This window comes from Diplotaxodon limnothrissa, linkage group LG15 (assembly GCF_057381915.1).
Source record: "Diplotaxodon limnothrissa isolate DT_005_m linkage group LG15, D_limnothrissa_male_GT1.1, whole genome shotgun sequence".
In the NCBI taxonomy this organism is placed as follows: Eukaryota; Metazoa; Chordata; class Actinopteri; order Cichliformes; family Cichlidae; genus Diplotaxodon; species Diplotaxodon limnothrissa.
Window position 1 is genome coordinate 14,267,176 of NC_140610.1, and position 24,175 is coordinate 14,291,350.

The following is a 24,175-nucleotide window of genomic DNA, read 5'->3' on the forward strand; positions in this document are numbered from 1 at the left end:
TTGTTTTGTTTGTAAAACCAACTAAAGAGGTCATCTGGCTCATACTTTTTTCTCAAACCTCCTACTGCCAAACTTTAACAAACAAAACACATTGTGATATTGATTGCCAGGTCGATTAGAAGCCACAAAAAGAACCTCTGTACACTCAAGTGGTCCGCATTTCAATCGAGACACGTGACATGAAAACCCGCAGCCCTGAGCATCTCCAAAATGTGATGGCATGACTAAGGAAATGCAAGCCAAAAAGGGAAGCTGGATGCACCACTGTTCCTTTTGAATCCTGAAGGAAGTTGGATTGGTGATGATCTCCTGCTATAGGCTAAACCCCCCTTTTGTTAAAAGAAATGTCTTGACTTACATACTTTTTAGCATTACTTAAGGAGGACGTAGAAAGGTTGCAGAGCCCATCCATGTTAGTCTTGTGGTCTCTGAGAGAGGCTGGACTGCATGGGATAATGGGGTGGGAGGTGAGGAGGAGTGTTGAGGCAGAGAAGATGGGGGCTGTGGGCTCCGGGCTTCAACAGTAGCTTTGGAGGAGAAAGGCTGCCATGATGAAGGGGATCAAGAAAGTGAAGGTGCATGTGTGCAGTGAGACGCCCGCTCCAGTAGTGGAGGTGGAGTTGGTTGGACCGCCAAAGGTGTCTGTGGCCGTAGTAGTGGTAGCGTTGTAGGTGGAGTTCCCCCCTGCTGTCATAGCTGTGCTGTTGTTGCTGGCTGCCATTGCAGTCCAGGAGACCATCTGTTGGAGGAAGGAGAAGTAGAAAAAAAGAGGATGCAGAGTGAGAAATTTATTTTTCCAACAAATGTAAACTTCCCTCAGGCTTTTTGACGAACATTGAAATAAGGAGGTTAGATTCAAAAGGAAAAAAAACTTTATGGCAAAATCAATTCATTAAAATGTAAGTCTGTGTTTACAAAAAGTTTTCTTTTGCAACACTTTACTCTTCTTTACAACATAGCAGGATTGGTTAGTGACCAAGAAGAAAAGAGAGACCAAGGTTCTGTGCTTGAGTGTCATGTTCCCTATGGCAGACTGCATCTAAAAGAAACTTTAGATTCTTCCTCCACCTTTGCATAATGTAGACAGCAAGCAGCACCTGAATCATTAATCCACCCAAGCACACGCTCATTAAGAAGTAAAAAGTGAAAAAGGGGAAAACATACAAATAAAAAAGGACAATAGTTTAATGAGCCAAAGATACGCCACAAATTTGGAAGATGACTGACTCATGTTAATTTCCCAAGAGATCTCCATGTCTAGCCGGCTGTAATCCAGACTATCAGCCGCTTTATATAATGTCTTAAAACACGACTAAAGTTAAACAAACTACACAACTATTTTTCACCCCCATCAATGAATAAAAACACAATCCCCCAAGCCCTTAAAAAACACACTCCCACTACTCCCTGCTGACTAAAATCAATCCCACAGCTAAAATGCTGTTTAAATGTAACATAAAGATCATTTTACCTGTGTTGATAAACATATGGCGAGCAAAACCACTCCTAGCTGAACATTCGTCATTTTGCACATTTGTTTTTTCTTTGTAACCTGGCCAGATGGTTTACGATGCTCTCAGACGCTGCTTCTCTCTAATGTGGAGGCTGGATCAGACAGAGCTTTTTATACCAGCTGCAGGTCTGTGACGTTAAGGTCCCTAGCGGTGTGCTAGGGACAACGCTAGGGATAGTGTTTTAAAATTTAATATAATAACCTAAGGTAATTTGGCCAGAATAACGCAATAATGGCTCGTTTTAAGCTTATTATAAATACAGTATTTTTCGGAGAGGTGGGATTGGCGCGCATGCTCCGTCCCGATCCCGAGTTTGCCTACTTTGTGTGCCTGTGTAAAAAACCTTGCTCAGCGGCTTGTTGAACATACTTCGCTTTTACCACCGCAGGGAACAAACTCTCTGAACACTTGAATAAACCTCCACACTTTTCCTGCATGTTGCCATGGTGACGGGCTGCTGATGGGGTCGGGCTGCTGATTTGGGCTTTCCCTGATTTTTGATTATTGAGATGTCTGTTGTGAGCTGAAGAATGTGGTGCTTTGTTCAGAATTTTACTGTTCCCGGAGAAAAAAGCGAAAAAAATTCAAACTGATAAATGAATAGTGTCCAACCTGTTGAGCAGTCGCTGCACGTTTGATAAAATAATTGTGGCAACAGCGACGCCTAGTGTTCAGGGTAAAAGCTTTCCCTCATAGAGGCCGTGTCAAAGCTTTCAGAAAAACTATTAAATATCTGGACTTCTCGAAATTTTGTTCTAATAGATAAAAAAAAATCATCTATCTATTTATTGCATTTTTGTATTCATTTTGTATTAAGTTATAGACTATAAAATCAAATCCTTAACCCAGACCTATCCTCCTGTTGCTTCACAGTATATCTATCTATCTATCTATCTATCTATCTATCTATCTATATATATATATATATATATATATATATATATATATATATATATATATATATATATATATATATATAGTCAGTTTTTGTTGTTATGGCTGTTGTTTTGCTTCTCCATGCAGAGTAAAAGTAATGCTGGAATATCTATATAATTACCCTAACTGCTTAGGCAAATGTGAATATAATGACAAATTAAGTCATTTTCCATGGTACACGTCGGTGTATTTAGCCAGGCTTGTAACACAGATGCCCCTATCATGATGACTATATTTGCATGTAATTTGATGCAGGGAAAACACCGGGCTATATTCACTTGCACAATTATTCAAGACTAATGGGTAGACGTCGCCCTCTGTCGGCGAGGACACACCACTAAACCACAAGGGGGATCAAACTTTTATGTCCCTCCATTAACGCTGAACACAGACACCAAAATTGTCGTTTTCTAAATTGCAGGGTATACGTTCGCTTTAATCATGTGACCGTGTACGGTAATGCAAGTAACGGTACACAAAGTGGACAACTTTTTATGATTCGCTCCAGATGTTGAGGATTGTAACTTTAGACCTAAAGACTTTCTCTAGTCCTCTGTCATTTGTGCAAGTGGATTCTTGAGGGAATAGTGAGGCGCTCTTATTCCAGCTTTCACCCCCACCAGAGGAACCTAAAGGGACAACGCTCCCTGCAGAGGCACCAGATGTGCGCTGTTATGGGGAGCAAGGAGGGGGGTGAGGCATCAGATAAGCCCTGTTCCCAAAGCCGGGACGGATCGAGTATCATCATCGGGGGCGAAACCCAAACCCTGCGCAGTGGGTCGGATTTCTGTTTACACGAGCGTGGTCCCTGGATTCCTCAAACCAGAGCAGACCAGAGGTAAACTCGAGACAAGGAGGGGGGAAAAAATTCTGAATTATCCCTCTTGTCACGGCTGTGTCTGTACCTGTCTGTCTCTCTGCACAGAGCTCGGCGACACTGTGAGGTCTGCGAGACAGAGGCTTTCAATGATGCAGAAGAGCAATGGAAACCAACTGTCCTAATGTAGGCCATACTGCACTGTTAACGTGTTAATGGACAAAATGAGGAAAATTGTAGTAAAGTTATAAAATAAAAGTTGTTACAGCTAACGAATTGAATTTGTTTATGTGCGTAATGCAATCAGATAACCTCAATGCTTTCATTACCAGCAGAGAAACTTGATACGGAAATAAGTTCTTTGGCCTTCGCATTAGCGATAAACATGTGGGAAATGTTTACATTCATCTGTGCGCAGACATACACGAACAAACGACTCTTTTTTTGTGCAAATCCTGTCCTCGGGCATTTGGCACTTTTCCTCAAGCCCAGATTGCTCAGAGGCCAAATGTGGACGTTTTAGGTGTTGCGCGCACACGCTCGTACACAGACTGGCGCGGATCAGACGGATGCCATTTGAGAAAGCTCCAAACATTCTGGTATCTTTTTTAACTCGCAGCGCTCTTTTCATCTCTTTATTTTAAGACAAGAGTCTAGAGACAGTGTTTGTTCTGTGCCCCCTCAGATAAAACACAGTCTTTGCATTCCTTATGAAATGTATCTGTTGAGATTTAGGAGGGGTGGGTGCCAGGTGTTGGGTTACATCAAATCAAAGCCCTCCCCTCACAGAGAGCGCACGAATGAGACCGGTAACCAGGCGATGCACCTTTCATAATAAAAGCTGAAGGGGAAACATTAAGTAACTGATAACATATAATTTTGGCCAATTAATCTTTACAAAACAAATGACATAATAAACCTTAGTAGGTTTTGAACAGAGTTAATGAGCTTTGAGAGAGCACCGTGCTATGATGTAATTAGTTTTTTATATTATACCAACACTGCAACATTCAAATATTGCAAAAACCACCAAATGCAATTAAATTGATGAGAAACTTTTTGCTGGTTCATGTTTCAGTCAAGTTAAAATACTTCTCGCAAGAGTGTTTAAAATTTGGAAACCAAATTTTTCGCGGGGACGCAAATCATTGGCGTAATTGTGTTTTTGTTTTTAATTGCGGATTCGTTTCTAATATGCTTTCAAGAAACAGTTGACAGTTGTCATATTTTGAAAATCCAAAGCGGAAGACCTATGTTGGTTTTCCGTAGAAACTTGACAGAAGTGGGAAAGAGGGAGTTGAGATTGTTCAGCGGCGGACACTCCAGCGCACAGTGCACGCATGTTCAGTGGACTTCAGTGGTGTGAAGCCTCAAATGAGGGACTCGGACGTCCGGGAATGACAGCCGCTGTCACCAGGAGTGACAGCTTTCATTCTGAGATACTCCACTGAAACTACTCCAGCCGACACTCAACACTGATCCGCAACGGATCCAGCCAGACCGGGACTATGCCAGAGATGGAGAAAGGGAGACCACCGGAAAATAAACGCAGCAGGAAACCCGCGCACCCCGTAAAGAGGGAAATCAACCAGGAGATGAAGGTGAGAGTGGGTTTGTGTGCCACTGAAAAATTATTATTATTATTATTATTATTGTTATTGTTATTATTGTAATCAGATGAGACGGGGCGATAACTTCTTTGCGCACACGTCTTCCAGCACACAGCAGCGAGTGAGTCAGCTACGCACAAATCAGTGCGGGGAATACTATCAAAAAATATATATGCTTTTAATGAATGCTCGCTTTCTGTCTTTTATGTAAGCAATTATATCCTACTGCGTGAAGCTGTATTGCAAAATAAGAAAAACCTCGAAAGTTTTCATCTTTAGGAAGACAACTGGAAAATATCAATAAACGTGTTTATAAATACAAGTTGAAACAGACGCAAAGACAGACACGGGATTTTCTGATTATATAAATGTTAGTGCTGAAGAGTAGTCTGACCTCTGCCTTCTTGTGACGCCATGTCAGGCCAGCTGTGGCCGGACGCGCAGTCTTGTCCAGCGGAGATCCAGATGTGCGTCAATTCTTCCCCGCTCCTGCGGTGCGCTCACTTGCTGTACCACAGAGGCTTGCCCCCATGAAAAAGAGACAGGGCATCTATATTCTTTAAATAGCCCCGCTCCTTGGGAAAGCTCTAAAATCACTGTCACAGACTGTTAAAGAATGCAAACATCACATTAAACGAAAGCTCCCGCTTGAAGTGCTCACTGATGACATGTCATTTAAGAATCTCCCCACTGTTCTTTGAGTAGAAGGAGAGCCACTGCATAGGCAGTAATAAGTTAAATCACAGTAACAGGCACGATTCCCTCCCACTATTATGAGCCTGTTACTGCATGGAAACTAATCCATGGGTTGTCTGCTTTGTTTGGGTTTGGACACTGGATATTTGAGACTGTTGACTGTGGTGGGGTAAGGAATACTCGAGGCTTCTTCAAGCTGAAGCTGAGAAATAAAATTTGAAAAAGTCATTTTCTTAGGGGGGGGGGGGGGGGGGGGGGTCGTATTCTGGCCTTCGTGAGAGAGGAAATGTGCTCTTTTTGTGTAAGTGGTTTGGATTGTAGCGTTTGATATCCAGGGGAGGTGTAGAGTTACATCTTAACTAATTTTAATCAAAACATGTGAAACGCTATCCCCGCTTGATGTAAGCCTGCCTGGGCTGAATCTCAGGGTCGGCCCCAGTTTGTTGCCTTTGGCTGCAACTCTCTTTGTGGTTTGGGATATGGCTTGTCACTCTCGCAAAGCAGATGTTTGTCTAAACTGCCAAAAAGAAACAAAAACAACATTGTGGGAAGTGGAGGGGTGGGTGAAGAAAAAATATTGCCCGTCTTTTCGTTCACAAGAAGAAAAAAGAAAGAAAGAAGTGGCACTGGGTTGTTTGTGTAGATACGGTAGGAGAGTTGCCATCAGTGTCGAACTTCTGGAGAACATCAAGATATCAAAATTAGGCATGATGGGAAGCATATAAGATTCAAATTATCGGGTAAAATCCCATAAGATGTGCAACTTAAAAACTGGTCAAATGATGAAAAAGCAGGGGGGGGGGGACTGTGGAGGAAATACAGGCAGGAAGGCTGGCAAGCTGAGTTCTAGCTCAGCTGAGGTCCGTCCCAGTGTTGTCTCTGTAATACATCTGTTTCAACACCACATTCGGACCTACTCCCTCCACGTCAGACCCCGAGCACGGCACCAGACACCCGATACTTGACTTTAATCATCGTTAGGCATATTTAGCTGGATATGATACCTCTGCTTGCACTCACCCACACACTCTCCCAGACACACACACAGCAGAAAGTGAGCAAGCGAGTGAGAGATCCATTTCTTTGAGGCCCTAGTGCAGAACAGAGGTCGGAGTGAGGAAAGCAGGGGAAAGAATGTGCAGTCAGTACTACAGCACTACAACACCACCACCACAGCAGACTGGCTGTGCTGGAAAAGGGTGAAACCTGAGAGGCCGTGCTGTGTCGGGTGTCAGGGCTGGAAGGTGCTGGGATGGAGGGGAGGATGGTGAAGATGGAAGGTGGCGGGGGGGGGGGGCAGAAAAAGAGGCAAAGGGAGGGACAGGGAAAGCTGGAGAAAGAGAGAGGGAGAGAGTGGTGGACATTGGAAAGAGAAGAAGAGAGCAGAGTGGGGCATTTCCGAGAACCGTGGGACCTGGCTGTGGTGTAGGGTGTCCCGCTCTGATTTCTGCCCATTCTGGATCAGGTTTCTCCTCCAATCCAGTTCTTCCAAAGCCACAGAGAGAGGTGGGTGGATAAAGAGAGAGACCTTTGTATTTTTTTTTCATCTGGTCGTAATAAAAAAAAAAAACTGAGACCACACATCCCATCTGTGGAGAAAAGTTTTCTTTCTCCCTCTTTTTTCCAATTAAAAGAGATAAACAAAGGATGATTCATAGATTTCACACTGGTGTTAGGTTTTAAACCTTTCCGTCTCAGATTTAGCAAGAGTAAACAACTTGAATACATCATGGAAAAAGTGTCATACTGTACTCCTCTGTGCCCCTATTCATTTCTCCAACCAGGCTGTGGCTGAGAAAGAATCGCTCACATTGATTCAGAGAAGGAAGGTCTGATTATGTTTAACATAGGATAAAAATGTCCATTAATAACCTGTAGATGCATGCTGACAATTTCCTATTTGTAGGCAGGCATAGCTCAGTTATCCATATGCGTAGATTATCACTAATCACTGATTTCTTTTCTCATGCAGACTTTTGCAGAAAGCACCATGAATGAACTCCTTGGATGGTACGGTTACGACAAGGTAGATCTCAGAGATTCAGAGGCCAACGAGATCAGAAACTACAGAGAACGGCGTCAGCATGTGTCTGTGCTGAAAGGTGAGGGCGGCCGTCGAGGATTCACTATTGGTGCAGTGTTCTTAAATTTACGCTAACAGGTTCTGCAGGTTGTAATGCAGACATTGAGTCACTGCACAAATCTGCTAAACATAACTTCCTGTAGTCAGAACTTCTCGAGTTTCATTCATTCAGATACATCTGTTGTTTGTGAAAAAGTTATTATAGTATCATGTAGGCCGTATTGCAGATTTGCTGCACGGTGTAACGTTACTCGACGAATTCAAGTTAACACTGGAATCTGTTTGTGTCTTGCAGAAAACTCTTTGCCAAAACCCAAAAGCCTGGACACCAAAGTCAGCCACTTGGTCCTGCCGAACAAGAGCGGAGAGAGAGAGTGCTCCGGCATCCCGTCTTCGTCACCCTCCTCTTCCTCAACAAGCTCATCCTTGACGACCCCAAAGGAGCACAAGAGTGCCCCTGTCATCGTCCCCCTTATAAAGCCATCAGCAGGTAGCAGGCTGTAGGGGCAAACATGAGGAGATTAAATGTTGATTGTTGTGCGTTCCTTATACATATGCTTTTAGTATTACTACCCTGATGATTAGTTTGATATTCATGTGCTAGCACGTCAGAGTGTAGTGTCAAGCTCCAGAAGACGGTGCAGGTTCAGTTTTTACCTACTAGACTCCTGAGCAATGATAAAGAGACATCCCTGCTAGGTGCAGTAGTTTGAGCTTGCTTTGGTGCCTCTTTCGGTAATTATATTATATATAAAATTATTATAGGTAAATATATAATAATTATGTATATTAAAAATTAGATTCTTTTACAAAATAAAGAGAAATTCTGTGTGCTACAAGCTCTGAAAAAGAGAGATAACCTGTAAAGTGTCCCGTGATATAAGCCACGTTTGCCGCAAAGGTAATAACTGTGTAATAACAGTCTGAGATAACTCAGCATGCAATTATGGTGCAATGCAGTAAACATTTGTAGCCTATTAAGAGTAAAGTAAGTTAAACAGAAGAACTAATGCTGCTGCACCTTTTTATACTGTGTAGACTGTGTAATTCTTCTGTTGTTTGGACTTTGTTTTTTTGAAAAACAAACACTACATATGGTAATAAATTGCGGCTTTTGCTTTTAGTTTGAAGGTTTTTGGCATCCCTGATTAACAATGCTTGAATTGTAAGTCTGTCGGTATTCTGCTGTACGATTAAAATGTACAGGAATATAAGCATAAAATGGGTTCACCCGTTACAGATGGATAAATAAATAACAGCGCTGTCATAGTGAAGGTTATAAGAGGGATGCAGCAAGATCTCTGTGTTCCCTGGAAGAATATTAATCTGAGATTTATTCAGTGTGAGGTACATCCATACAGGAAGTTTAGATCACAGCTGGATGTGCGCTGTTTAGTGCGCTCTCCTTTGTGAGACTAAAAAGCACCCAGTTGTAGCTGTTTCACACTATTCTTGTGCTTTTAAGATTATCTAACATAGCTTTTCTTCTGATTTCCCTCCTGCAGTGGAAGATGTACAAAATGTGCAGATAGTATGTGTGTGGTGCCAGAAGGAAGGTGTAAAACGCTACTCTCTGTGTATGGGATCAGAGCTCAAGAGCTTCTGCAGTGAGAAGTGTTTTGCTGCCTGCAGACGGGCCTACTTCAAACGCAATAAGGTTAGTATATATAATGTACTGCACATTATCATTACATTTGAGGGTCAAAAACAATTCATGTTGGCCTCTTCTTGGTGAGGTGTTGTAAATCCTGGTATCTGTATGATAATGAGTAATCTGTAAATTCAGTAGTCAGTCTGACACAACCATATACATTTAAGCAAACACAGGTACTCTATATCCAGTTTGCCTCAGCCCTGGCACATCCCATCACACAAAGGGAAATGGGCATCAAGTGGTTTCTGGCAGGTATACAAACTAGCAGAAACAGATACTCCTGATCTCGTGAGGTCATTACTGATGGATTCGTTTACAGAAATTTAAAAAGGGTGGATCTCTAAGAACACAATTCCTAGTGCGTATGGTCGATCCAGTTTAGGAATGGTGGGAGGGAGGTCAAAGTTTGTGTGGGACACTTAGTATCAGTTTCGCGTTAATGGAGAAGGGACCAGCCATTAAGTGGCTTTGGTCTGGAGGACAGGAGTGCTGCAACGACAGAGAAACGCTCTGATGCGCTTGCTGTGATTTTTCAGCCTCCATTGCGACATGGATATACCTTCTGTAGAGGTACAGGGTGACAAGTAGCTATATCAGCTTTCACCCTCAGTGTTGTTTAGAGCGTGGTGGGTGAATTCACACAACAACGGAGACACAAGGGCGGGGGGGCTGAACAGACTGCGCGCAACAAGCCCTCTAGTTTTTCGGAGGCAGGGAGGAAAGCATTTCTGTTGGCTTGTTGCTGCTTGTCTGAGAGGAAGGCCAGGAGGCCTGGGGCGAGGTGTCCACTTTCAGTGCATACCTTACCTTCAGCTGCCTCATATTTCGTAACTCAACACGACTCAATGGGTCACAGAGATGGGGGAGCACTCAGATCCACATGAGATCAGCTTACATGAATCAAGAAGAATTTCCTATATTAATACTGGCAGAACCATTAATAATACGACAATACATCACCTGCATTATTTCCCCACTTGGCTGTAGAATTGTATCAGTTTCGCAACACAGCTTTTCTTTTGTTGCACTGACCTTTAGGGCTTGGTTGTTGCATGAAGCTCAGACTAATGCTATGCTTCATGACAAGGCGATTTATTTAAAACTATATTTTGTACTTGTTACGTAAGAAGCTCACATTTGGAGACCAGACACCGCAGAGTGATTCCAGTGTAGTATTTGTAGATGAACTGTTGTCTGAAACCTGACTGACGGTAGTTCATGTGATATTTGTCACACTGTGGTTTTCCCCTGTCAGGCCAGAGATGAAGATCTCCATAGTGAGAGATCCCCTCAGCACCCCCATACAGAGGACTCGCCCAGACTGGTGCTGAAGATAAACACCAATGTCAGAGTAAGAGGACACTATCAATGCATCTTTTGTTTTCCACTGTGAGATATTAATATAAATATGCGATGAAAATGACAAGGTTTAACAAGCAGGAATAGTGGGGAAATCTTCTGTTTCTACACAAAGATCTGTTTTCACATACAATCTTTCACTCCAGTGACCCCCCACAGTCTCTCTCCCCTGTGCCACAGGTATGCGATTGGTGCAAGCATGTTCGTCACACTAAAGAGTACCTGGACTTTGGATCTGGTGAGGAGCGACTCCAGTTCTGCAGCACCAAGTGTCTGAACCAGTACAAGATGGATGTTTTCTACCGGGAAGCCCGCGCAGCTCTCACCAGCACCAGTTCCAGCCCAAACAGAACCAATCAGGAGGGGAGGATAGACAGCATTGTAGCTGGGCAAAAGCTACTCACTCCAGAATCTTGGAACAACAACAACAGTACTGGGGAAGCCCGTAATAGAAACCTCTCCCCTAAAGGGCCTGCACTAATCCGTGGATTAGGAGAATCCTCCATGTCTCCCTCAGAAGCATCCTCTTCTACTTCAAAAGTCCCTGTCTCTGGTCTAAGGACCCTAGAGAGATCCATCCAGCCTCCCCCACCTCCTTCAACTGTGGATGTGTCACCCCATCCTGCTTCCCTTCCTCCTCCACCTCTTCCTCGCCCCCCTCTGGAGCAAAAGCCAGTACCTCAAATCCCCATGCCCTTTATAAGGCCTCCCCTTCATGCTCAGGGCTTAAAAAGCCCCCTTGCCACTCCTCCCAGACATCCAGGCCTTCCTTCCAGCCCTATCCACAGAGCTCCGCACTCTCCTCACCTTCAGCCCCCTACTTCTTCATCCATGAATCCCCCTGGACTGATACACCCCTTCCCAGGAGCCTACTTTCCTGGCTTACACTCCCCTCCGCTGAATATGATGCCAAGAGGTCCTGTCCCAATGCCTCCCATGATGAACTTTGGTATTCCTTCTTTTAGCCCTCTTCTGCCCCAGCCCACTGTCCTGGTGCCTTATCCCATCATTGTACCCCTACCTGTCCCGATACCCATTCCTATCCCTATTCCAGTCCCCCCTAAAACATCCCTAGAAACTCCAAGTCACAGCGGAGTTATTCAGCCTGTGCCAGATTTGCTGGACAGGGCTCAATCCAGGTCTACCAGGCAATCTTCTCCAGAGACTTCTGAGGCAGACAGCAGACTGGTAGTCAGCAAAATGGGTGGAACTTTGCCTCAAGGGCTATCCTCACCAAGTGACCTGAACACAAGGGACACAGATTGGGTTAAATCAGAGAGGCCATTTCTGTCCCCAGCATCCACACCCCAAAGTGGAGCATCCTCCCCCAGAGCCCAGTGCAACGAATCCCCCTGCTCAGCCCCGGGGTCGGACGGGATAAATGAATATAAGCATCAGCAGACAGAGCGACAAGTCATCCAAAGGGTTCTGCAAAGGACTCAAGTGAAGTTAGAGCCCAGCACCAATGGAGTGGTGGACCTATCAGGGCTGGGCGAGTTGGGAGCTGGGCAGGTTAACAGGTCAGGGGTTCACAATATCATCAGACCCACACCTCCTCTGTCACCATCACTTTCACACGACACTGTCTTCCAGCACCAGGACTCCCATACTCCACCTTCTTGCACCCCAGCCAGCCCCAAGGAGTTCAACCATCCACATGGTGCCACATCCTCTGCCCAAAAATCTCAGGACCATGGTCAAAATGGGATGTCTTCTTCACCAACAACTACCACTCCGGACTCCCGACCCCAGAGATTACCAGCACCGCCCCCTGACCCGTCACTTAGTGAGCTGGAGGCTATCAAAGAGAACAAGTGTTCTGTTGTTAGCCCAGTGCGGGTTGAGGGGCAAGTTAATCTGTCAGAAGAGCCCTTAACAGTAGTCCGGGACATAGGAGAGGACTCTCATGTTTCTGATGAGGACCATGCCTACGCTCTGCCCACAGCGCCAAAGATAGGTGGGACCACTGGCCCATTGCTCTTGCCCAAACTCAGGGACAAGGGTAGTCTGCGGAGCCCTGCCAATGTGCCCAGTGCAATAGACATGGAGCCAGCTCTGAAGAGGAGATGCCTAAGAATCAGAGATCAGAATAAGTAGAGGATGGAGGTAAGAGATTCTGATGTAAAGTGAGGCAAAATTCAGATAGCACAGTTTTTAATGGCTTTTTTAATTTATATCTTGTAAAGACCAGAAGTCAGACTTACTGATACATCGGCAAGATAAATGTCACAGTAAACCAAGTTGACACCAACTTTTTTTGCATTAAACGCTCTGTGGTATTCCACATTGGTTTAAATAAAAACCAGCAATTATTTTTAAACACCATTTAACCAGGGACTGGAAAATGTGTGGACACACACATTCGCACATACAGAGGGCAAGCTTAATCACAGGTCTAACAGCATGCGCATGGTCACTAAACAGCATGGCGCCAAAGAGAGAGAATCCCAGTAACCTGGCACTCCCCAGTGCTCTAAGGTTACACCAGGGAAGGAGGTGGAGGGCACAGGCAGTGAGAGTCACTTTGAAAGGCGATCACTTCACCACAGTCTGACTGACAGTCACAATTCTTTGTTTGCATCGCAGCCTCTTCTTTAGGCTCCCATTTGCCAAGGTATGTGAGTATACGTCTGTTCTCAGATGGATGGAGAAAATGACTGTGGGAGAAAGTAGAAGGTTCATTGTATTGGACAAAGATAAATGGCTGCTGCTGAATCAAATATGTGACCTTGAGGTTATGAGTTAGCTTGTCCAGAATGACATTCACACAGAGAGATAGGTCAATTCTCCGTGTGACCATAAAGTCAAACTGTTGCTCCTTGCGGCCGTAACTACAAGGCAGTGCAGACATCTTTCTGGGGTGCTGTAGAGACAGAGGTGATTGTCAGGCAGACTACAAGGCGCGGCAATTTGAGAGTGAACCCTCAGCTGTGATAGAGCTCTGGGGCTTCATTAGGAAAACACAGGGGCAGAACCAGAGCGATCCGTTTACACATGACATAATGACACCCTGTTCTGGCTTTGGCTCGTACCTCTCATATGTAGAAGTTTCGAGTCCCCCCCCCCCCATCCCTTTTCAGTCATTTTCCTTTTCTTCACTTAGCACTGCTATCCTCTGCCAACCAGATGTTGTTGTTCGAATGCAGCAGGAAAGCCTCCTTACTTTGGACCAATCAAAGGCCCTCTTGATTTCACTTGTCACTAGTCCAAAGGGCTGTAACACCAGCCGTCATCCTCACCAGCTGGTATCTCATCATAACAAGATCATGTTACCATTTTACTGTATGTCCCGAGATTAATCCGCTGATATTACAGAGGTGGTTTAAATTTCACCTGGCCTGCTTTTCTCTCCATATTGCACTCCAAGCCTCAAAAGGTCAGGGGTCACCTTCGTAATTATGTTAAAAACGGATAGCTGTTGGTCGCGGATGCACGACATAAACCTTTATCTCATACTCCCAGATGTTTTGTGTTGAAGCACAACAAGATTTCCTTTCACTAAATGAGTTCCCACTTTACTCTGTGTCATTTGTTGTGGCTCCATGCATTGCCTTAGTAACCAATACATATGAAATCACAGTGTGCCGCTTGTGCTGTGCAGAAGGATTTATGGCCTTGTGTTGTGTGTAATGGGAGCTGGCTGTCGTATGTGAGTGACTTTAGCTCGCCACCTCTGTGCTCTGACCTAAACATTGCTGTCCTGTTCTATTGTCTGAACTGCTAAAAGTCTTTTAAAAAAAGAAGAAAAGTCTCCCACACTGACAGAGTCAGGAGCCAACTGGAGGATTTCACCTCAGGAAACAGCCAGTTTTTTTGTCTCAGTTTTCCTTGCCTTTATTTGGGATATTTTATAGCCCGTGTAATCCGATCCCACCACATGGGTATTCGCTGAGCGTTTGAAACTAAAACGCAATGGGACAGAGGGAGTACAGAACCCTGGTTTGGCCCTTACGTGTGTGCGTGTGCATGTGTGTGTGTGTCTGTTTGTGTTTAATGTGTGTGTTTGAATGAAAGCCTGTGTAAGTGTGTGTAAGAGAGGAAAAAAAGGCCAGATGTTCTTAGTTTGATTGTGCCCCGTGCAACAGTTATCTGAGTGTTGACATGACTAAAAGGTTCATTCTCAGTGTTTATATAGAAAGGGCAGATTAAGGAATGAGTGTCCAGGGTTGCAGAGGTTGATATAACATATGGTGTAAATGGAAATTGCACAGAATAAAATATATGATATCTCACAACTTACTTTGTCTCTCTTTCTCCCTTTCCTTCTTTCTGTTTCTTGTTTTTTTGTACTCCTACCCTGTCTATCTAATAAACAGACTCCCTGTTTAGCACTGTACGGCAGTGCTAGATTCAGTGCCATGCCCTCTTGTGGACAACACCAGTGCTAACACCCTCTAGCCTGTCCCTCAGCCTGTTGGCCCACCAGAGTGTTGCTCTGCCTGCAGACCAGCAGGGTGCCAACCCAGGAAGAAGTCCAGATGGCCAAGTCATCACAAGCCAACATGGGGGAAGAACACAACACAGTCACACATTTTGTCTTGGACCAAAAGGCTGTCGCTGGCTCGTGTGTGTTACATTGTGTTCAGCAAGCGCTTTAAAAGGAGCATCTCAGATCTTCTTCCTGTCTGACATTGCCCTAAAGTGTGTATGCGCGCATGAGTCAGTGTGGCAGCCCAGATGAGCTGCTCCTCCTCCTCCTCCTCCCCTCCCTGCTCCGCACAGCAGACAGGGCTCCGATCAGCCTTGTGTGGTCTTCTCAGATGGAGCCTGAACATGATCTCTTTCCAGGGGAAACGGTTTGTTTTCTCTGCCCGGCTTGCACAAAGAGCTGCATTGTTCCTCTCCCCATATCCCACGCTGACTCCCCACTCCAGGTTTTGGGTTACCTGGCCGACGGGGGCTCAGACTTCATCAGTTTTTTTATTTTTTTGACCGACAGCCAGGAATATAGTATACCCTTCTCTCCTCCACCTTTCCGCCCAATCTAAATACGGTACGCACCAGTTCTGAGGTTTTATCCCTCACAAGTGATTGCCTGTGATTCCCTACTCAGCTCACTTCCTCCAAGGGAAGAAAGACAGTCTGCTGACATTAAGACTTCATCCAGTTTACTCACTGACGAGAGTCCGGCCGGGCTGTTGAGACAGATGATGGAGCAGCCTAACAACCCAGGGGAGAGTCTCCTCCCCCTCCTCTTAAACAATGTAAACTTAAACTGAATATATGAGGGTACACCTACTGATACATAGTAGCTGAGATGGTCTGTGAACACTTTAGACGTCTTGATGACGCTGGTACATGAATGTGTAACGTACAGATCCTCATTCAATATTCACCTAATCTACCAAGTCTCTCATAGCAAATCAGAGTTTGAATCACGTTCACCACCGAATGCCATGCATGTTTCGTCCCTGCCATTCATGAATGAATGATCCTAATTCTGATTTTCTTGTGGATGATGCTGGTTTTGATCAGCCGTTTCTGAAAAGGAAAGCAACCTTGTAATATTACCAAATGTGGTATTATACCCAAAGGCATCAAATGCTGTAGTATGCAGCGATCAGTATTACAGTTCCCGCTATCAGGGATACCTATTGAGATTTGATCCAGCTAGATCACTTAGCAGCTTGTCAACACTTGTTCCTTTGCAAGATTTCAGTTTTGTAGTCGACACAGATACTATTTGATGTTATATTAACTTATGGATGAAGCATCTGTAGATTTTCACAAAAATGCTTTATTTCTTCTTTTTTTGTTTGTTTGTTTTGTTCTTTTTCTTTGATGATTTTCATTTTATGAGTGCCTGAACTCTCAAACGCCTCTTGTCCATATGTTAATATGCTGTAGCCCCACTAGAGGGCATTGTTTGCCTTTGTAACTTTGCACCTGAGCAGAAAGAACCAGGAGGCCATAAGACAGTCTGCTGAAACCCAATGCAATCTCCGCAAATCACTCAGTGCCATCAGACTGATGTGACTGATAAGCCAAGCAGACGGCTTTTCCTTTACATCTCGCCATTATTTTATCTTTAAATTCAAATATTGCCATTTGCCACACTCACAGCAGTGTCAAACCAAGGGTGCAGTCAGCTGCATTTCAACGCCTTATAGTGAACAGCTCAGCACTCCCCTGAGTTAAACTAAGCAGTCCCTTTGACCTGCTTGATGCTAGAATACCGCCAGATGTGGCCCACCCCAGCCATCATTCCAAAATCACTTACCTATCCGTTTGTGGGCATGCGTGTGTGCATGCACGGATATGTGGCAACACATTTCACCGTCTCCTCACTCATTCCAGCCCACTTCCCCCACCACAGATCATGCCTTTAAGTCAGTGTCATTCTTGGCTGGTAAGGGGACTTTCTCGCTTGTATGGCGCAGTGATGACATCACTTCATACAAATAGCTGCAGTGTCAACAGGAGATCTCCGACTCTGACGGCAGAGGCCAAAAAGTAAACAATTCAAACTGCCATCATTAGTTTCACCATGTTTAATCAATGCCTTTCCTCACCTCACCCAGTATCTGTGTCACCTCAGAGTTTTGACAGAAAACCCGTTTTACCAGAAGTTTCGTTGCTTCTTGCTTCACCCAGAGGTACTTTCTGACCTTCCCTGTCAAAGTCACTATCTGACAAAATGTTTGTATTCAAATAAAGATTAAATAAGAGCATTGGTGAAGACCTCTTTGTAAAGTGAAATAAATAAAAGTTATTCTAAGATCAAAGAAACTTCTGCTGTTTGTTTTTTTAATTTATTTAAGTTTTTATTTTAAAAAATGTTGGGGGGGGGGGGGGGGGTTTCTTCTTTTTTGTGAGGCATGTTGGTTTTGTAATTATTAAACTCGTCATACAGCTTTATAAACCGTGTGCTAACAGGTTCTGGTCAGTAAATGCCTATTTTTAGTGGAAGCCTTTCTGAAAGGCAACGCATCAACATTCCAGAAATAGTGGAAGTCGACCATCTTTGCAGTGACGGTAAATCAGATGAATGAGATAAGAGAGCAGGAATTCCGGCTTTGTGTGGACCTACTGGGAGCCGTGACTGGACGATTCTGGGAGGGCAGCGTTGGGGGGGGGTGTTAACTTCCAGGTTTTCAAGTTAGGGGTTGAAACTGCAGGACGGAAGTTTTCCACAATAATAACAGGGCAGGGGATATGTGCGGGACTTGCTTGCAGGAAGTCACCCACAATTAGGCAGCACAAACCGGATGTAAAAACTATCCTATAAAATAAAGGCATTAAACAACCGAAAAAAACCCGCTATAAAATAATAATGATCATCATTATCACCATCATCATTATTTTTATTATTATTATTAGTGATATTAGTAGTAGTAGTATTAACTTTATTCAATCAAGTTAAAATGATATTAATAGAAATGTTATAGAAACGTTTCTAAATGACCTTGAGAGGTTATTTAGGTTATTTATGAAAGATGATTTATCATTCACTTGTTTTACTGTCCATATGTATGGACAAAAAAGATTTGCAAGGTTTGGAAAAAGACAATTTCATAATGATTGATATCTTCCCAGATTTTTATAATTTATTTAGTCTTATTTAAGTCTTCGCCTTAAGATTTACGCAGTTTCTCACGACTTTTATGTTGATAGTTGCAACCGGAAGTCAAACTTGTGTTCTCCTTGCTTGACTAATCTTTGTTATAGGTTGAGCATGTTGGGTCGACTGATTTAGTTTTACCTGCCTGCCTGATAGCAAGACGACACTTATCTGAAAGTGAAGTTTACCTCGACACACCCGCTTGGTTTTCACTTGCGTGTGTGTGTGTGTGACCACTAATGAAAACTGGGCGAGACGGTTTGTTTGGGCCTTGGATAAATAATTAACCAGACAACTCAAGCCGCAGTTTCAAGAGCTGACATGAGGAGTTGACGCAAAGCAAGAGCGAAGTGCGCCTCTATCGCCAGCCTGTTACCTGAGCGAAAACAACAGGCTCGCAGGTGTTTTTGTTTGTTTTAAATTTTTCTTTATATTTTTAATGCCATTTGAACTGGATACACTTCATTGTAATAATGCTGGGAGCGGAGAGCAGATTGGAAAGCCGGCTGAAGAAGCTGGAGTCCCTGATAAGGAATCCACAGTCGGCACTAAACTTGGCAACCCTGCTGGTGAGTTTACATTCACCCTGAAGCTCTAATACAAGTATGGTCTTCAGACTGAGAGATAGGGAGTGAGTTAGACACATATTTGTGAGTAATTAGTCTGTCAGTCATCTGAGAAAAAAGTTTTTAGAGGAAGGTCTTACAGTAAAAACAATTAAAAAAAAAAAAAAAAAACACAACCGAAAGCTGAAAAAGTGAAATTGTTGACCTGTAGCCTTAATCACGCAGAAAATGATAAGAACTAAGGTTAAGCTAATCATACTCCTTTGGCCTTTGTAGCAGAGGGAAGCCCCACCTTTCCTGTATGGAATGCCATACACTCCTCCCTAAACAGAATTATTCAATGGAAAATGCTGCATAGTAATAATTAGATGTGATAGTTTTCCAACTCACTGAAGCTGGAAGTCATTCAAATGAGTGAAGGAAGTTCCAATGAAACTTACAATCTGATCAGCTATGAACTACATTCACTCCTCCCTTTCCCTCACTCAGTCAATGCCTGTCTGGGATTACCTGTTCAGGGGTCTGGTGTGGTGGCCTGCACTGAGAACATATTCAGCTCAGCTGCTCACACTCCTCAAGCCTCAATCTTTGAGAATAAATTCAGGATCTCACAGCAGGCTGTCTGTAGTTTTCCATTTCTATGTAGTGCTGATCTGCAGATTTAAAATAGGCTTAATATTTTCATCTTGACAACCCAGAGTTAGCTTTGAGAACATGTCTAGCCTGGATCAACTTTTGTAAGCTGTTTGCAGTAACACTTTGACTCAGCAAAAAGCCAGTAGAGTCTGTTTACTGTTTAAGTTATTCATTTGCTTCACACACATTTGATATTGACAGAACACCATAATCCACGGCTTATATTCATAGTCTTTTAGTGACATTTGGAGCATTAAAACATATAAATCATGCTGAGGGATTTATATATATTTTTTTAAATCTGTCCAAACAAATGTGACAGTTTCCAGATTTCATGCCGTATGCACCTGCTGCCTAAACAAAGCAGCCCTTTGGTCCATGTCTATTCCCAGTGCTGAATCATGATCCAAAAGTACAATCTCCCTCAGATGTACAACAACAGACCCAGGTTACATCATTCTGTGACATAATCAGGCCAAAAAAATTATGAGAATTAATTTTAGCCCGTGTCAGTCATCACTCCAAAGTTCACTAGTAGTCATGTTTGATTTTTATCACTGTGCTCCATGGCCATCATGCTGCTTAAAATGCAGGGAGCTACCACAGGAAGCTGAAGTCACTTCCTGGAATTAACCTGCTGTGCCCTCATGTCACCATTTCCTGTTTGTCCACTGTTATTTTTCGTATATATACGTTGTTGTTGTTTTTTCTTTTCTTTAGTACAATACAAATTTAGACTTCTAATAGAATAACCTGTTGTCTTTTATTTTTGTGTTAATGCTTTTGCTGGGTTATTGATGGCCAGTAAAGGAAAAACTAAACCCCAGAGAAAAGGTTTGAATGTTTGAGGTCTATGGAATGCTTTGAAATCCTAATGAGTTCACAGTAACTGAACAAAATAATGTGGTTGAGTCGCAGATCATTATAATCGAGAACGATGCACTTCAGTCGGTAAATTAATGTTAGCTGTTGCGCAGTGTCATGGCATTCTGTGTCAATTTTAACTGAGCAATTAATTGTGCAAGGATAAGGATTTAAGACATGAGAATATATTTTTGACAAACGAGTATAAATGGATAAATAAATCATGTATAATTAGTCCAGTCAGCTACACCTGGGCACCATATTTATCACAGAAGTATCACAAACAATAAAACTTAAAACTCGTTACTGTTTTTGTTTTTTTCTGTCAATATATCAATAGTGGATGGTCATATTAAATATAAGCAATGTTTCAGACTGCTCTACACACTCCGTTCTAGACTGTTTATTTCCATTTATTAGATCTATTGGTTCCTGTCAGAGAGGGCTGATATCCCTAGTATGGTCATCTCAGATACATTATGCTCCCTCTGGCTGGTAGTGCATGAACCCTTCCCATGTGCTGCTAAAGCCTTCTGTTTGTGAGGCTGCAGCCAATCAGAAAAAAAGTCATCTCGAAGGAAAAGGAGCTAAACAGGTCGATTTAGACAGGATGAACTGATGGGCTATAACAAGGTTCAGTATAGAGTGAATAAGGGTTATTTTTAACCATGAATCATGCAGAGTGAATTGTAGTGCTGTTCAAAGCTAAAAGTTTGGTCCCCTTTAAAGAGCCCATCGGGGACTGCAAAAAATAATAATTGCAAATCAGCTACTAAATATACAAAGCATAAACAGGATTGTCTTGTATGTTTTGGAAACGTCTATTGAAACGAGTGCCACAAAGTTCCTGCCAGACTGTTTTTGTGCTGATGTTCAAACCAGAGGAGTTTCTGAACCCTGCAGTTATTGACCTTTATGTAGTTTTGCTTTATGCGCTCGACCGCCCTGTTCAACTCTGTTTACTTCCTCGCCGAGTTTCTGTGGTCCTCGATACCATACTTCCGCTTTGCGATAATACCACTTACAGCTAAACACAAACAGATCTAGTAGGACAATGGCATCCCATTACAGTACCATGCTCAAATTCACTGGGCTGTTTAGAACGATCCATTCTTTCACAAATGTTTGTAAAGGTAGCCTGCATGGCTAGGTGCTCGATTTTATACACCTGTGGTAATGGGACGGAAACACCTGAATTCAAATGTGAAGAGGCGTGGCCCTACACTTTTGCCCATATAATGCATCATTGGTCCATTTATGGCACAATTGTGGAAGCCATAAACACAATTTTTAGTTTCTCATCGGCATATTTACATATCACATACTTATTTTTATAACATATTCACTGAATATTCCAGTAAATGTGCTTTTTTTGTTTACTCTCTTAACCATGAAATGACTGATAGTGTTTGTAGTGATGGAATCAGATCTACGTGACAGCTCCCTAGTAAAGATTTAAAAACGTGTATGGATCAGACACCCCGTATATAAGAACAAAAAACCCTTAAATCTGGGATCAGTAGAACAGTTGAAGGCATGTCTGTTTTGTGTCTGGTGGAGGCTGGATCTGGATGGGCCGAGTACATTTTGATGCATCCTGAGCAACTTGATTAAGCCATTGTTGACGCTTGACTATGTTGACAGTATCAGCTCACACTGAAGTGGGTGGAAGGTGCTCTCTCAGGAGGCGAGAACAAGCCATGAAGACTAAACTAGAGAATCATGTTCAGATTTGTCGAGATTCCAGTGAAAGACAAACATGCTGGGTCTAATCATTTTCGCCTTTCACTGATCTGAGACTAAAATAAGAGGGGAAGCATTTAAATCTTAACCCCTTTACGTCACTTTACATCACACAGAGTGATTTTCTAGAATTAAACAGCGTCTGATAACAAAAACACTCAGTGATCAAATGTCTAATTTGATGTTATCTAAATTGATGTCTAACAGGATAACACAATGACGTGATGGCTTTTTATATCCAAACGAATTTGGTCTGATACCTAAATGGGTTACACCAGTCTTTGGCGTCCATTGTTTTCTTTAGGAAAAACCCAGTTGAAAATAAGATGTTAAAATATGTTGTTATGCTTAGCTGCTTTAGCTTGGGGATCCACTGCCTTGCACAATTACAGTTCTCCTTAAATGGAATGCAACCAGCATGTTTTCATGTTTCCATTTTCATGTTTCCGTATGAACGTATTGATATGTAATCGGGATTTATTTATTTATTTATTTATTTTTAACCTGAAGCGGTATGCTTAATGCATCAAGTTGTGATGGACCTTGGTTCCCACTTTAATCTTGTTTTAACTTGTATACCCTGATCACAGCTATATAAATCCCTTCGTGAATCTTTTTATTGTATGCCTTTTGTATCAGAAACAAAAGCAGTGGCAAAAGATGCAGGAATTCACTTTAAATTTATTTTAGAAAACAGGACTCGGATACCAAGCTGCAAAAACCTGAACAAGTCCTTCATGATTTTAGTCACACATTGCAACAAACTACAGGCGCACCCTGTTTGAAACTGCTAACATTAGACTGTATTTGCATATTACCATCACTGAAACTCTTTAAAACAAAGTTCCCATAGTGCTGCGATAACGACGACCATTACACCAGTTGATCTTTTGTAAAATGATCACCTATCCTCGAGCTCTCAGCCTGAATCCAGGTCCATAAGCTGTTCGTCCCACAATAGCTTCTGAGCCTTTAGGTCTATTTCCACCCATGTGTGGTGGGGGAGATCGCTCCTCACCGCTGCTATTTAAAGGTGCAGAATTGTTCCACATGCCCCTTTCCACTCACTCATATGTCCTAGAACAAACAGACAACCAGATACAGCCCCTACACTCGCTGACATGCTGGATGACTCAACACGACCCCTGTTTTATTAGGGAACAGAGATCATAGCACACTCTGACCTACCCCGCCTCACCGCCCCACGCACACACCCACACCCTACCCCCACCCAGCTCTGCCCTGCCATCCTGATGCATGTGGATCACAGGCACATTTTGGTTCAACTTGAAACACAACACCCCCGATTTAAGCACTGATGACACTGCTGAGGCTCCAGCTTTAACTCTGACAGTGCCACAGCTTTACTGGAGCTGGTGTCGGTGGGCCTGATGGCGGGTCTGTGTGTTTATGGAAGCGACCGAAACATGAACACGCGTCTAATTTTATTTGTTGTTGCACGACATGTTTTGTCTCCTTGTCCAGCCTCCATTGTTCTTTTGTGTTTGTTTTGGTTTAGCGGTCTGATTTTGTTTCCCCACTTGTTTACATTTTGGAGTGTTCTTACCGCCATCTTTACTTCATTAAAGATGTTTGCTTTTATTAGCCAGCACAATGTCGGAGCTTCCCGACTTTCATGAATTGTCTTGACAATATAATGATAAAGAAATTATTTAAATTTCATTAATTTTCTGTGAATATTCAGCTCAACTTAAGGAATATTCCCATTTTTGAATGATACTGGTGTTTCCACTGTACACTGACATAGATTTTTTTTTTTGGTTGTTGTTAATTAACCACTATTTCTAAATGTTAATTTTCATTTCTAATAAAAACTTCTTCTCTTTCTTGTCCTTCAGGATTCCATGAATGCACTGGTCAATGACTTGAATTACCCCCCCTTACGGAAAAACAAAAACATAGAGTCCTTTCTGAACAGATGTAAGTTCTCGTGTGCGTTTTGCATTTGTGTGTCTTAGTGATGAAAACCATGACTTTTTAGATTGTGCAAGACTTCCCCTGTTGTCCAGCATCAGATTTGCGATATAACATGTGCACTGTTTCTTTAAGAAGGTAAAAAGAGAGGTATATGAAAGATTTCCCTGGTGTTGCTATTCAAATTAACATTTTTGGGGA

General features: G+C 42.9%; 2 protein-coding genes across 7 annotated transcripts in view; both read left to right on the forward strand.

Annotated features, from left to right (window-relative positions):
- The first annotated feature begins 4,563 nt into the window (after positions 1-4,563).
- Positions 4,564-17,383, forward strand: LOC146617244 (sine oculis-binding protein homolog). 2 transcript variants are annotated; one of them, XM_085373086.1, is made up of 7 exons: positions 4,564-4,868; positions 7,546-7,675; positions 7,952-8,146; positions 9,162-9,313; positions 10,566-10,661; positions 10,829-12,775; positions 14,986-17,383. In XM_085373086.1, exons 1-6 carry the CDS (start codon positions 4,776-4,778, stop codon positions 12,764-12,766), a joined length of 2,604 nt encoding a protein of 867 aa, XP_085229212.1. In that variant the 5' UTR covers positions 4,564-4,775; the 3' UTR covers positions 12,767-12,775; positions 14,986-17,383. The 2 variants fall into 2 exon arrangements, with proteins under 2 accessions (XP_085229212.1, XP_085229213.1); XM_085373087.1 differs by having other exon boundaries at positions 10,850-12,775.
- A 962-nt stretch (positions 17,384-18,345) lies between these two features.
- LOC146617245 (rho-associated protein kinase 2-like) overlaps positions 18,346-24,175 on the forward strand; it is a 35,116-nt gene continuing 29,286 nt past the window's right edge. For all 5 annotated transcript variants that reach the window (XR_014906891.1, XR_014906892.1, XM_085373402.1 and 2 more), the window contains exons 1-2: positions 18,346-18,799; positions 23,899-23,980. Coding sequence is in view for 3 of the 5 variants with exons in the window: in XM_085373402.1 (XP_085229528.1) it covers positions 18,704-18,799; positions 23,899-23,980 (178 nt within the window). In the remaining 2 variants the exon portion in view is untranslated. The remainder of the gene's footprint in view (positions 18,800-23,898; positions 23,981-24,175) is intronic.